The following is a 15,216-nucleotide window of genomic DNA, read 5'->3' on the forward strand; positions in this document are numbered from 1 at the left end:
CTGTGAAGTTCCCAATGAACTGCAGCCATTTAGTGAAAAGTTGATAAGATGTAGTGATGGCGTCATGGATGAACGTGGTTGGAAGCGACTTTACAACTTTGTAACAACTCTCAAACAACAGTAATTGGAATTTTTTAGCCAATTCAAAACGTCGGTGTAACGAATTAGAAATGTAATGTTGTTTATGATTGGTTGATGAAAATACTTGATCAAAAAATTGATAATCAAACGACCTCTATTTATCTGTCGACTCTTTATTCCTCAGTAAAAATATTAAATGTGGCCATTCATAATTTGGTCACGTGTCCATGTGAGAGTGCATTTCTTAATGAGTAATCAGGCTACCCTATACTAAGCTCTGAGCTCTAAGTGTGATGTGCCCAAATATGGTAGTGATATGCTTAAATATGGTAGTGATATGATATGGGCACATCACATTTTTTTGTCACATAAAATTTGATAGTGTAGACTTTAGATTTATTGATATATTTATATAAATTTAAGTCACTGCCATGACTGGTTCTAGGTTAGAAATGTGTACATTTTGTGCTATTTTCATATGATAATCAATCAACTAGATACAATTTAAATTTGAAATATTTTGTTCAAACCAAACTGTATTTACATACAAGCATGATTGAGAGATATATATCCATTACATCTGATAGGTTAATGCTGAAAAATACTTGCACACTCAAATTTTGAAAAACACAAACTACAAATTAAAATTATTATTATGGTTAGTTAAACAAACATTCAATCTCAATACTGTAAAACAATTATAAAATCTCTCTTCTTTTATTTCATAATTCATTAACTTTTTTTCTTCATACATTCGACATTATACCATAGTTAAAATCATGACTTAAAATACAAGGTGGATGAGAATGTTTTTCTATTCACAACTCACTAGCATAGTTTTGAATGCGAGAACAATTGAATGAAGCAAAGACAGCCGTATTACACATGACCATCTTATATTATTCACACATGTTTGTGTTTTTAATACTAATCTGAGAATTGTAAAATAGAAGTGAAAATAAATTGGGGTATTGGAAGAAAACCATATGCAGTATGAACCAATCAGGAGCTACCGGATCATAATGGTCTGAGGGGAGAGTACCTGCTAAGTGTCCTTTAGTATTTATAATATTTGATAATTTAACTATTTATTAAATGTAAATAAGAAATCAATAAGCAATGCATACATCAACTGAAACCAGTCAAGGATGACCTGATGCAATCAGTAATGAGGATGGGTAATGCTTGGTGCCCACTAGAGACGCAGCATTGGGACGTAACGATACGTAAGTGAGTTGACCAATCACAAGCGATGGATTATTCAAACTGCCACTTGTCATTGGTCAACACACTTGCGTTGCGTTTATGTCTTTGCGGTGCGTCCTAGTGGGAACCAAGCTTTAGCAAGTCAAGTTACAAGTAATTGCTTTACAGTGTTTAGTACAGGACTGCAATTCATTAGCAAAAGCAGGGCTAAACTCGGTTTGATGGAATTGCATTTTCTTGACCTACTTTTAGCTACAAATGTAATATAACAGAAAGAAGTACAAAACAAGTATAGATTCTCTGCTTTTGTATATTAATTTAAAACAATTTCCTTTTCTTTTTAGAAAAAAAAGTTACTCTATTTATGATCATTCTCCTGTTTAGTGTGCATATCAGTTTTTTTAATGTTAAATATGATAAATTGAATGCAGTGCAAATAAATTTCATATTGAATTTAGAATATAACAAAGACGTGTAATGTAGTCATTATTTGGCGAACATGTTTTGATTAGTATTTTGCCATGATAAATCTAGATTGTATTCAAGCCCTTATAATACCTCTTTTACACTGCGAGCTTAGAACAAACCTGTGTCGCGTTTTGATAATTTCACACCTGATTTATTAACCTGGAAATGACACGGGTTGCGTGTATTTACACTGTAAAATAGCAACCCATGTAAAGATTCTGGAGAATAAAGAAACACCTAATAACCGCTCATTATACCTTCTACAATTTTTTTTTATGACAATACAAAAAAACTATGCGCGACTGTCTGCACAGCAAACATGCAAGTACACAGGTACATCACGTCCCTGAATCAGCGACCCGGGTAATTTTTTTTTTTTAATACTCGCCTACATTTCCGCATTTCTGCGTCTTGGGTACAAATCGTGTTACACAATTGCGGATCACCTCCGCATTTTTGCTGCCGGTTTAAAGGGGAAAACTTGATAATTATGTTTGCTATCGCATAGTACATTTGCACCCATATATAAAAAATGTTTTTGTCTGTCTTTTACAAAGGCATTTCAAATAGCTGTTGTTCATTTGCACTTTATTGTTAGTTGCAGCGAGTATTTATATCTGTCATGTTTTGGAAATATAAAATTACCTATACAGTTTTATTCAGGTCAGGTTAAACCAATATAAATGTTATTTTAGGCCGTAGACCATAATGATGATGATGATATTACTCTGAGCACCTTTCTTTATAATTTCTTATTTATTGATTAAAACATTTGCAACTGTAAAGACTTTGTTTGGTTTGAAAGACTATTGAGAAACCACAATAGATTCTTCTGTTTAAATTGTCTTATCAAATAATATATATTTAAGAATTTACTTAGCTCTGGTGAATTTAAGACAAAGTTAATTGAGCAAAACCAATTAATGCTTTATCATCCGGTGCTTCGTTTGGTGCTGATTTCTGTAAGATTAAAGATTTGATAAACAATCTAAAAGTAAATCAATTTAAACTAGGAAGCTTTAAATTTGTAACCTTTGACCTATGTATGTGTCGTTACTTAAACTAAGAATCACCCAAAACTGCGATGAGGAATAAGAACGTACTAATGTCCCATTAACATAATGTAACTAGGTCAGGTTGAAAGCTCCATATTATAAGTAATCAGTATAATATTATTCTCAATCTATAAAAGTAAATGTAATTTAATATACTGTACACCAAGCATTAAAACTTCATGCTATTGTACATATTATTATTATTAAAACGTAACTAAAGGCAAATTACATTACAAAGAAAGAAAAGTACACTTACAAGTTTAAAGACGAACGATTTAACATCTGGTTGCTCAACAACCTTCCGGAGGTTAGCTGCAACTACAATAAATAACAAATAAATATACAATTTGAATAAATAATGTTCAATATGTTTAAATTTTACATTGTGTGTCATTCCATGGGTGATTCAATTGTAAATCTATAAATACAATATCTAACATATGACAATATTGTTGGCAAATAAACACATTATTACTAAACCAAAGATACCAAAGATCTGTCTACACTATCAAACTTTATGTGACAACAAAAAATGTGATGTGTTCTTGTATGGACACAATGTCATATCACTACCATATTTAGGCACATCACATTTTTTTTGTCTAACTAGTTTGATAGTGTAAACAGAGCTTTAAACCTAGGATACTTTCAAATTGTACAAAGTTTGTCCTCAAAATAGTGTCTTACCGACAACAAAGTCTTGACCATCTATGAGGTCAGCATTAACAAGTTCCTGGGAAAGTCCTTCTGGTGTGTCCTTCTCTGGTGTGAATTCAAAACGTATGTCATGTAACTCCTTCTTTTCATTTCTGTAGCCGAAGAAGAAATCAGTAATTAAAGAACTATTTTTCACCAGTAGTATTAGAAAACAGTGCTTTTCATCATCATGCATTCTCCTAATATTTTATTTCATTTATTGTTTGTTTCATTTGTGTGTTGACTCCACTTGCAAGAAGCATCTCTCAACAATAGAACACAATAATCAACATCACAGCACACACTAAAGCTTGGTTTGGATTTTTTTAAATGTCATACGCATCCAACAGTGAGTAACTCGCCAATTACAGGATGGATAAACTATTTTAGTAATATATCGTGCTTATAAACTAAGTCTCATTTGAGGCTTAAGGAGTGGAGTTAAAAGAGTCGTGAGTTACAACCCCGGCACTAGGTCAGGATTCACTGGCACTAGGTCAGGATTGAAAACTGGCACTAGGTCAGGATTGAACCCCAGGGATTGGAAGGCAAGCACGTTAACCACCAAGCTACAGCTCCACTACTATTTTTACCTTAGCCTAAGAACAAGCGATATAGTCTTCATCCCTTCACTTGTTGGTGCTGACTCTTTAACGCTCTCTTTCACTTCATGATGAGTTTCAACTGCCGGCTTTTCTGGCGGTTGTTCATCTTTACTAGTTTCTGTATTATCGTCATTCGCTTCTCGTTTCGCTTCGTCCAACTGCCTTTTGATCTCGGCGTGGTCGATTTTAACACGGGGTGAACGACCTATACTAGCAGCGCGCCCTTCTTCACTTTCGCTGTCCAATTCTTCATCAGACCATTCCCAACTGCCGTCTTCTGTGCGATGAAGACGACCACTAGATCCTGGGACACGTTTCACCTTAAAATAATATTAAAAAATCGTACTATAATCAAGACCAAATAAAACTGCTTAAGTCACATGTTATCATATAGGAAAACTGCAGGAGAATGGCATGTGAAGGTGGGTTTTATAACATAGTATTCTTACCTTTTGACTCCTGTCCTGTAAAGAAGGTCCCTGGTCTAATAAATTTTCTTCTAGAAATTGTTTACCTTTAGCTTTCTTGAAAAATGGCATTTTAAGCAACTCTGCAGCAGTAGGTCTATAAAAAAAAACAATGAAAAGTTTGCATATCAAAGTCTACATATTCAAGTAATCTGGCTACTGTATTTTTTTTTTAAGAAAGGGTAAAGCTCTTTCTGAATGTAGGGAATGAGCTGTTAGGAGCTCATTGTACCAAGCTTCTGCATTATGAGGTAGGGTGGCCAGTTCCTTTCCACGCCACCTTATCCTCCCTAGTATTTTCAACCAGGTACCCATTTACAACTGAATGGCCCCTGGAAGTTGTTCTTATCGGGAACCTGGGGTGGACTGCAAAGGGAAGATCTGTGATACCTAATGACAACAATTTGCTTAAGGCTTACCTTAATGTAGGCGTCTTTTGCAGACATTTACTGATCATTTTCTTAAATTCTTTACTATATTTCTTTTGGTCATCCTTGTTGTCAATACCGTACTCTAATGTTGGTGGATCATTTTGCAAAGTTAACATAAGTACCTTAAAATATAAAATATTGTAATATTAAAATGGATGGTAATAGAGAACATGGAGTCAAATGGATGGTAATACAGAACATGGAGTCAAATGGATGGTAATACAGAACATGGAGTCAAATGGATGGTAATACAGAACATGGAGTCCAATGGATGGTAATACAGAACATGGAGTCCAGTATATGAAAATAAGTGTATGTATAAATAATGCTCTGCAAACTAAAGCTCTGTCTACACTATCAAATTGTATGTGACAAAAATATAAATGGACATGATGATGTCATATCACCACCATATTTGGGCACATCACACTTTTTTTGGTCAAACTAGTTTGATAGTGTGGACAGAGCTTTAGACAGTAAGGCAAAGCTCACCAAACATTGTACATAAAAAATTGTTTTAGTAAGGTTGTATGCGAAACATTATTTCAAACTTATACTACTTTTGATTATATGATTTTGATTAAATATACTGACTGTTCAGTCAACTCTGTCAATACCAGACACCTTTGGGCAGGCCAAATATGTCTGGTTTTCCGGAAAGTCTGGTATTCGGAATGTGTTTTTAATGTTAAAAACAAATTTGGGACCTTTTGGACCACAAGAAAAGTCAGGTATTGAGAGAGCTGAATGTATAACTACATTAAGAAACAAACCTTCATTGGAGGAAACTTGGAGTAGGGTGCTGTACCAGTAGCCAACTCAATTGCCGTGATACCAAAACTCCAGATATCAGCTTTAAAATCATACCCAGAAATCTGAAGAAAAAAATTAGCAATGGTTTTTGATTTGTTCAAGTATCGAATCAGTCTATCAATTACGACTGAAAAAACAATTTAATGTAAGAGGTGAGTTCATATTATGGTGTAGCAGTTAGTTGGAATAATTGATGCATTTTATGTAAGGTCAAAATTTGAGTAGCGAAAGCCGATTTATTTTGGTCTTGTTTATTATATTTGTTTTATATTGAAGTTTCTATATTATGTTATGAAAGTGACAATAAAGTATTACACACAATATAGCAAGATCCGTTTCAGTGGCGGATCCAGGATTTTAAAATAGGGGGGCCTAAAATTGGTGAAATGAAGGGCTGAGCTTAATTTGATGTCCTATCTTTTGCATTACAATTTGCGAAATTTAAGGTGGGGCAGGGCTGGCTGCCCACCTCCCCTTGAATCTTCCCCCTGCATTTTGAATGTTAAGGTGTGTGTACACCGAGCAATTGGGATAAGCAACAACAAAAACCTAAAACAGTGAGAGGGGGTTGTTGAGGGGGGATGGGGGGTTGTTGAGGGGGATGGGGGTTGTTGAGGGGGGGGATGGGGGTTGAGGGGGCAGGGTGTTGTTACCTGCTCCATGACCTCAGGGGCCATCCAGCAAGGTGTTCCTACAAACGTTGTACGATATTTATCTCTTGACATGTCACCACTCGTAGCCAACCAGCTACTAACTCCAAAGTCAGCTAACTTAACTGACCCATCATCACCCAACAAGATGTTACCAGCTTTCACATCCCTAATAACAAAAGGACATATTGTTAAATATGTTGAAAGACGTTTACTGACCGTAGCTTGACCAAGAATCTGGCACAATTTGCAGAATAACATTACAAATTTATAATCAGTTAAAAAAACAATTAAAGACTTCAACCAATGCTATGACAGTATGTTGGATTATCTTAAGCTCTGTCTAGACACTATCAAAGTAGTTTGACAAAAAAGGTGTGATGTGCCCATATACAGTAGTGGTATGCCCAAATATGGTTGTGATATGACATCATCATGTCCATATATGGGCACTTCACATTTTGTTGTCACACAAAGTTTAATAGGGTAGGCAAGGCTTTAGATATGTTAAATAATATAAACATATTACACATTTATTTAACGACCTCTTTCTCATCTATTATAAACAAAACTATTGCATAATAACAAAAATGTCTATCAAATGTAATGTTTTGCTTAGAATGTTTCTATTCCAAAATATGAATTTCCATTCATCCCTTTTTTACCAACATACCTATGGATTTGACCACTTTCATGTAAATACTCCAATCCTTTCAAAACTTCTCGTAAAATTGTTGCTATAGTAATTTCATCTAATAATTCTCCTTTATTTTTACCCTTCTTTATCTTGTGTTTTATAATATCTAACACAGACCCTGTAAAGAAAAAAACAGAATATATACATAATTAAAATGTACAGAACATGATGAGATGGGATTACACAACTAATGCTCAATTGCTATTTTTAAAAAGAATGACGCAGATAAATCTAGTGAAAATCATCTTTTTATTCTGAAGCTCTTTCTACACTATTAAATTTTATGTGACAAAAAAATGTGATGTGTCCATATATGGACATGATGATGTCATATCACTATCATATTTGGGCTTACCACTACTGTATATGGGCACATCACACCTTTTTTGTCAAACTAGTTTGATAGTGTGGACAGAGCTTTAGTGTAGTAATGATTTGGCTAAATTAGTATTTTACCTGCAGATAACAATTTCATTACAAGCCATAGTTCTTCATTAAACACAAATGATGTGTAGTAGGTGACGACATTCTCATGTTTGCAATGTCCCATAAACTGGATTTCCTTCTACAAAATAAATGGATGATTGATGGAGTTTAATTTATTGATGAATTGATTGACTAAAATATACATTAATGACATATTGAGAGGCTACCAAACAGCACTCATTGGTCTGTCCACGACAGGGCCTGAATCAACACCTGTGTACATCCTTAAGCCCCCCCCCCCCCCACAGCCTTCTTCAACATATTTCAATGCCCGTTTTTTTCGTCTGGGAACGGCTCAGGGGCTTACTGTAGTACATAAGCTCAGAGGCCCTGGGTTTAGCTAGTGAGCGCTTATAGCTGTTACGCTACTGGGTACATCTCTTTAGATAGAAGAAGCACCAAGTTCTTTCAAGTGCACACAATTTGATTATGTAGTACAGTGTACCTCTAGTTTTAAGTCCCTATTACAGAAGACTTTAAACTGCTCGGCCACTTGACTACTGTAAATACGAAATAATAAAAAGTATTGTTTGTTACTAACCCAGAGCTCATCCATGGATGTCATGCATTTTTCCAAATTAATTCTTTTGATCGCAACCTTTTCTTCCCGAGCTTTACAGTAGGCCTCTTGCACATATGCAGTTGCTCCATGACCTACAAGAAAACCATTCAAGTAGTAAATTCAAATTAGTATTCCTTGATTTTTACGCACAATATTGATTTTACTTTCCAATATGGTAAGTAGGCTAATGTCAGGTACCTACTTACAATAACATGATTTATTACCTATTGCAATGTTAACCTAAATAATCTTCTGAATTATTAAGTAAGATGTGTATGAAACTCATACGGATGAAATAATTGGAAATAATATTATGAAAAAATATTGTATAATAAAAAATTGATGACCAAACAATAGAAACCAGAATTTAAAAGTCTCAAGCAAAAAAAAAACATAAAATAATATAATAAAACATAATTTTTAAAAATCTATTCAAAATTAACATAAAACTAATTTAAATTAATTATCGAGTTTCTTTTTCTAAGGTTTTTCTTTTCGTTGTCATACTTTTAATGATATCACCCTAGATACTATAACAGTATAATCATAGAGGTATAGAAGCCTATACAATACACCACTGTAAACAAACATTTTTTAATACTAAAAATACTTGATATTTAGTTGAATTAGTGTACAGTAAGATAGAATTACAAAATACAGTTGGGGAAAAATATAATGTAACACTTGGTACTATAGTATAAAGTATAAATAGATTAAAACACTGTGCATTATAATTAGCATTCAGTAATATTAGGTACAAAATTGAATTCTCTCATTGTACAGTAAATATCACTTAATTGTTAGGCAAACTACAGCAATATAAATAGATATTATAAAAACTGACAAATATAATAAGTGGAAGCACTATTGTCATAATTCCAATTGTTAATTCATAAATAGAATAAACAATAGGGAAAACTTGTTTGGAAATAAAGAAACGATTGTAAAAAAATCATTATTGAAAAAAAATGGCAGTTGCAGCAAAACTTAGCATCCTCAGAGGTGAGTAATTGAGGAAGGAAGTGTTTGTAATAATATTACTAAAATGATAGCAGTAGAAGAATATGCAAGCAAGCAGTGCATCCATCAGAAGAAGAAAAAGCACTGTGTCATGCTACTATGTGCAATGCAACACGTGTGTACTGCACCTCACTATAACAGGGTATTATTGTCTCACAAAAGACAAACAAAATAATAGGGCATTGTAGTGTCATTGTTCTGATAAACTCAAGTAAATAATTATAATAAATAATTATTTGATTTGATAAGCGCACATATCCAACAAAGTAGAAACAAAAGTATGTCAACCTAAAAAACTTCAACATAAAGTTAATGTTTTATAAATGGCAGAAGTTATTTAATGTGATTTTGACTGAAAAATGTTTTTGCAAAGTTTGATACATCAGGGGAGAAATGACAAACTAATACTTACTTCAACTAAAGCTCTGTCTACACATCAAACTTTATGTGCCCATGAGATGATGTCATATCACTACCATATTTGGGCACATCACACTTTTTTTGTCAAACTAGTTTGATAGTGCAGACAGAGCTAATAATACTAAAACTGAAAAAATATGAAACATAGAAATAGGCAAATTTTCTAATGTATGCACTTAGTATGTCGCAAGATTGTGAAATAAAGTTACAGAAAAATGAACAACATAAATAATTTTTAAAAGTTTATTGAATATTGAATTATAGGACAGACCATGAGTCACTACTTAAATGTAGAAGGGCTGGGCTGGCCATTAATTAGCTTCGAGGTGAACTTAGTTTATACTTATTTGACCATCAAACTAAATACTGTAGTGAAGTCAATTTAATAAATCAAATGGAAATTTACTGAACAATACTATAATATAATATAGGCCTAATGCAATAGTGAACAAAAGTTAACATTATAATGGACCAAACCATTCTACTGTCAGTAGGCTATTGCAGTATTTATTTATTTATTCTTTATATCGAATGATGCTTTCAGTGCTAAAGATTTCCAAAGTGGTTCAGTAGAGAAACATTAACAATATAATGAAAATAATTAAAAGACAACAAAGTAATTTACATTATTAAACACAAATTTTTACAAAAAGTTTACTATCTACAAAACAAGTACTAACTAAATTTTACTGCTTATGCAATTATTAGCAACATCATGAGGTAATTAATTAAACACATGGGTTAGTAATAGTATAGTCACTGCCTAATAAACTTATGAACAAAAACAAACTAAAATAATACAATGCATTACATAATAAAAAGTGTAGTTATTGCACAGTCAAATTATTTGGCATGATCCCAATCCATTAAAAAAGCAAACAGAGAGGTAGAAATACCAACATTTTGAAAACACATCTTTTCAATCCAATAAATAAATAATGTTATATATATGTGAAAAATTTAACTCTGGAGTATTTTTGTTGGATAACTTGAACTTAAAGTGGATGGTCTTCAAATCAATCCTCTGTCAGTTGACAAATCGATTTTACAACAAGAAAAGGAACAATAGAAAGAAGGATTTTAACATTTAAAACCATTTATTAATTTTACAGTAGCCTAGGCCTAAATAACAATACAAATAATATAATTAATACATATGTCATGCATGCCTTATCCTGTACCTTATATATAGGCCTGTCATCACCAGAGACTAAACGAAAGTAGCTATAGGCCTAGCCCACCTCCTCTAGGTCTAGCCTCCTCTAAGTCTAGGCCTAGCCTCTGAGGCCAGCTAGGCTAGCCTGCCTAGCCTAGTTGGCCTTGTAAGTTTAAGTAGATATTTACGTTAAATTAACTGTTTTAGCAGGTAGGCCTAGCCTAGCCTAGGCTACAGTTGTATTATACATAAATTACAAATTACCTATAATATCTCCTAACTCGTAATCATCTCTTTTATTGGGCCACGGTACATTTTGGACAGGAGGTGTTGCAGCGACTCCGCCACCTTCCGCCATGATGAACCAAGTTGCATTTGGTTGTTGTGAAGACATTTGGACCCGTATAAAATTAATTAATTACCGCCACCGTGCCACCACCGTGTGTCGGTCGTTTCGTACCTGATCGCTTGTACGTTACTTCTGCTCCCCGCTTTTGGTTTCGTTTACGCATGTCCACAAATATACGTCATACTGTATATCAGATCGTTCGCGGCGGCGAATCGGCTCTCAGTCTCTCATAGTAGATATAGCCTACTTTTATTGTCACATAATAATTATAAAATGTGGGACTCAGCTCCCCGTTACATTCGTAATAAAAAACACCATGTAAAAACATCAATACAATTCGATATAAGTCAAATACCTTGTAGGCCTATCGTACAGTTCATCGTCGTACTATTATATTTATAGTAGGGCCTACCTATGTTTGTACTAAAATTAAGATCATACTTAGTATGATCTAAGTTAAATAAAAATTCTATGAAATCAAAATTGTCAAAAATCTGTCGTCCCAATAACTACTAGCCAATCAAACAGAACATGCGCATAACTCAAATACCACATGCGCCCAATTGTCTCGCAAGAGAAGTCTGATAAAACAATATAAAAACATTAGCAAAATATTAATCGTTTAAAATAATATTGGTTTTAATGATTGTCAATTAGTTTATTGTTGAAATTACTACAACAATAATTAGTATGACGTCATCATTACGTATAGAATAAGGCAGCTGAATTTAAGATTAATTTTGATCTCTGTAAGATATGACCGTCCTGATGTAAACGGTATATAGAAGATGTCACTCAGACACCTGCTGAACAATATACCGTTTCTGCAAGTCGATAACATTTTCTTAATACTTCGATTTCTATCATCAACCCAAACAAGATGAATGATAATTGTTTCATAAGCTCAAATAATAACAAAGCACTTATGACGTATGATATATAGTTTCTATGCCAACGTGAGTGCGAATGCTTTTTGACCAATCAGAAGTAGGTGTACTGCGAGTGAACCCTGATGTTGGTTGTAAAGTTATAAAAAGTGAATTGGGAGCATTTCATTAGAAATTGAGTAAGGGTTTGGTTAGGTTCGGTAACCACTGGAGGAACGGACGGTAACCGTAAGTAATTTTGCTTATTTTGTTCATTATTATTTGAAGTAAAATTATTAAATTGTCATCCTTGTGAGGTAAGTATATACATATTTTACAACTTGATGTAGCCGATGCACAATACAGCTCTGTCTACACTATCAAACTAGTTTGAAACAAAAAAAAGGTACCGGTAGTGATGCTCAAATGATGTGGTAGTGATATGACATCATCATGTCCATATGGGCACATCATATTTTTCACATAAAGTAGTTTGATAGTATAGACAAGGCTTAACGGACTGTTAAAATATAGTTTGGAAGTAAAGCTTTACAATTTTATATAATAAATTAGGTTACACATAAGTTGTTTTTTTGCGATAATAATATTAAGCGATTGTATCAAAGTGTCCGAAAACAAGGACTTAATCCACACTCTCCACCGTCACATTTTTTAACTATTGCTAGAATATTATCAGATGGATTTAACGAAATATACCAATTGAATTGAACGTTTTTGTTTTCATTTAATTATAGACTAAAAATGCAAAAGTTAGTGCTACTCTGCCTTGTTATCATGATAGTGGCGGCAAGCGCGGTATTTGCAGCAGCAGCAGACGACTGGTCTTTGCCGCCTAAATTTGACGATAGACCCCTCACTGATGCTACCGCGGCTGAGGCAACTAAGGTTAGTATCACCAATTAACCATACTAGGTCACAGTGTGATAACCTAAATAATGCAGCATTCGTTCACTTTGTATGTGTCTTAATATAGTTCACCACCTAAATAATGCAGCATTCATTCACTTTGTATGTGTCTTAATATAGTTCACCACCTCCAGAGGTTTAAATTGGAATTCTGAATCGTTTCTATATATTTCCTAATTTGTGAAAACACATGGTTTAAAGAGACTGTAATGACTGTCAAATAATCATTCTGTCGAATTTTATTCTATTACCATCATACACTATAGTGGTCTTTTTATTGTTATTGACGGTGAGTTTAGTATACTATTAATTCAAATGCGCTTCTGTTCTGTTTCATTTGTTTAAAACGTATCAATTAAATTAATTAAGCCTTGGTTGCCACGTCGTGAACGTAACGCGATGCAGCGACGTAGGCGCAACGCAATTTGACCACAATCACAAGCAACAATTCGGAAGACCCATCTTGGTCAAATTACTTGCATTACGTCTAAAGCTCTGTCTACACTATCAAACTTTATGTGACAAAAAAAGTGGTGTGCCCACGTCACTACCATATTTGGGCATATCACCACCATATTTGGGCACATCACACTTTTTTTTTGTCAAACAAGTTTGATAGTGTAGACATGCAGAGCTTAAGTGACAACGAAGCTTTATTTATTAAATAAAGCGCTATGTCGATATTTGAATTCAAGTTTGTAAACATTTTTTAAAGGATAATGTTGGTTCACATACATCCACTATCCTGAAGCGAAGCAGGAACTCATCCGTGCGTCTTGTTCCCTGTATGGACTGGCTTCGAAAAAGATGGCGATATTGCTGGGTTAGATCAAAGGTATTTTAATCTATTTAAAGAATTACTTGCACCCACGTAAGCATTATAGATGAAATTAAAGAAGTTTCTCTAAATGAAAATAATCTCAAATGTTATTAAGTTACTAATTTTCCTATGAAAACACTTTCATTTCCATAATAGACCCTATCACTTCCTTTAGATTGCACGACTTTGAAATCTTTATTTAACATGTAATTCATTTTCGTTGAGATAACGAGAGAGAAGGCAACAAAACACAGTTAAATTAACCAAATTCAATCTAAAGATGAGGAAAACCAAACCGTCCAATGGGATTGTTAAACCGCGTGAATATGCTGATGCTGCTTCCTCTCGTCCGTTTGAGCGTACCCCAACGCCTCTCATGAGAACGCGTTAAACGGAGTATGTTCGCACGGATAACGCGTTAAATAAACTGATTCACGTATTTAGCACATGCGCAGGGGAAATGGTTACCGTTTGGTAACCAACATTTGTAACCTGCGATAATTAACCCCATTGCGTATAATGTAAAGGAAAGATTGGAATAATTCGAATTAAACTTAATACATTTGAATTATTTGCCAAGCGGCCAATAAAATACAATATACCGCAACAACATTTCTTATTTTGCTTCATTAATTATCCAGTAACTCATTGTGATAAAACTAATGCATTTTAGTCCATAACAACCCATCAAAACTTTATGCATTTCCATGATACGTTTAATATCATCATCTTCATCTAGACATCATCAAATTATTAAAATTTAAATAAAAAGTATGTTTAATGATTTTTGTCATTTCAGTCAAGCTAAACGCAATAACAGCATTCAACAACTCCTAACCCGACACAGTCCGATATCCTGGTAGCGATCCAAAGAGAATAGGAGGCGAACATTGTCAAAGAAAAAAACACACTATCAGGATTGAACCCGAAACCGTACAAATACAACTCATGAATGTAACCCAATAGAAGCCAAAGGAGCAGTTACGCGTTTGTGCCTGTCTAAGCTTGGTTCCCACTAGAATGTAAAGCAAGGACGTCAACGCAACGCAAGCGTGTTGACCAATGAGAAGCGACAGTTCGAATAATCCCTCGCTTGTGATTGGTCAACTTCACGTTGCATTACGTCCTTGTGTTGCTACTCTAGTGGAGCTAAGCATTTCCTTATCGCCTTTATTTTAGTTTTTTGTTTTTCTAGTTCTAATCGACTAATTATGATTTTGAACATTTTGTAGGCATATAAGACGGTATATTTAAGGTTGTAAAGAATCATGTACAGATAAACCGTTCGGTGCCCATTTATCAGTTAAGTGTATTTTATGCATTAAAATAAGCTTCTTTAAACTAAGATGCGATTGCGATTTTTTGTGTGCATTCATCTGAAATGTGAATCTCACGTTCACACGCTCGAACCCATTACATCGGTGGAAATGATAAAAAAAAA

The 15,216-nt window shown here is 34.0% G+C and overlaps 1 protein-coding gene across 1 annotated transcript; it reads right to left on the minus strand.

Moving 5' to 3' along the window:
* Positions 1-238: 238 nt before the first annotated feature.
* LOC140063589 (serine/threonine-protein kinase OSR1-like) lies at positions 239-11,266 on the minus strand. The gene is made up of 12 exons (XM_072109983.1): positions 11,078-11,266; positions 8,197-8,309; positions 7,626-7,734; positions 7,146-7,287; positions 6,476-6,641; positions 5,783-5,884; positions 4,998-5,131; positions 4,561-4,675; positions 4,100-4,431; positions 3,498-3,619; positions 3,067-3,128; positions 239-2,715 (listed from the first exon to the last, which is right to left on the minus strand). Exons 1-12 carry the CDS (start codon positions 11,205-11,207, stop codon positions 2,647-2,649), a joined length of 1,596 nt encoding a protein of 531 aa, XP_071966084.1. The 5' UTR covers positions 11,208-11,266; the 3' UTR covers positions 239-2,646.
* Between the last annotated feature and the right edge of the window lie 3,950 nt (positions 11,267-15,216).

The sequence above is a fragment of the Antedon mediterranea genome, chromosome 1 (genome assembly GCF_964355755.1).
Source record: "Antedon mediterranea chromosome 1, ecAntMedi1.1, whole genome shotgun sequence".
Classification (NCBI taxonomy): domain Eukaryota; kingdom Metazoa; phylum Echinodermata; class Crinoidea; order Comatulida; family Antedonidae; genus Antedon; species Antedon mediterranea.

Bases quoted from the DNA above. Each gene is read 5' to 3' on its own strand.
- LOC140063589 (XM_072109983.1), bottom strand. From the start codon at position 11,207: ATGTCTTCACAACAACCAAATGCAACTTGGTTCATCATGGCGGAAGGT. The intron at 3,620-4,099 runs GTAAAAATAGTA...CTTCGGCTACAG, and splicing joins TCGCTTGTTCTTAGGCTAAG to AAATGAAAAGAAGGAGTTAC. The intron at 3,129-3,497 runs GTAAGACACTAT...TATTTATTGTAG, and splicing joins TGGTCAAGACTTTGTTGTCG to TTGCAGCTAACCTCCGGAAG.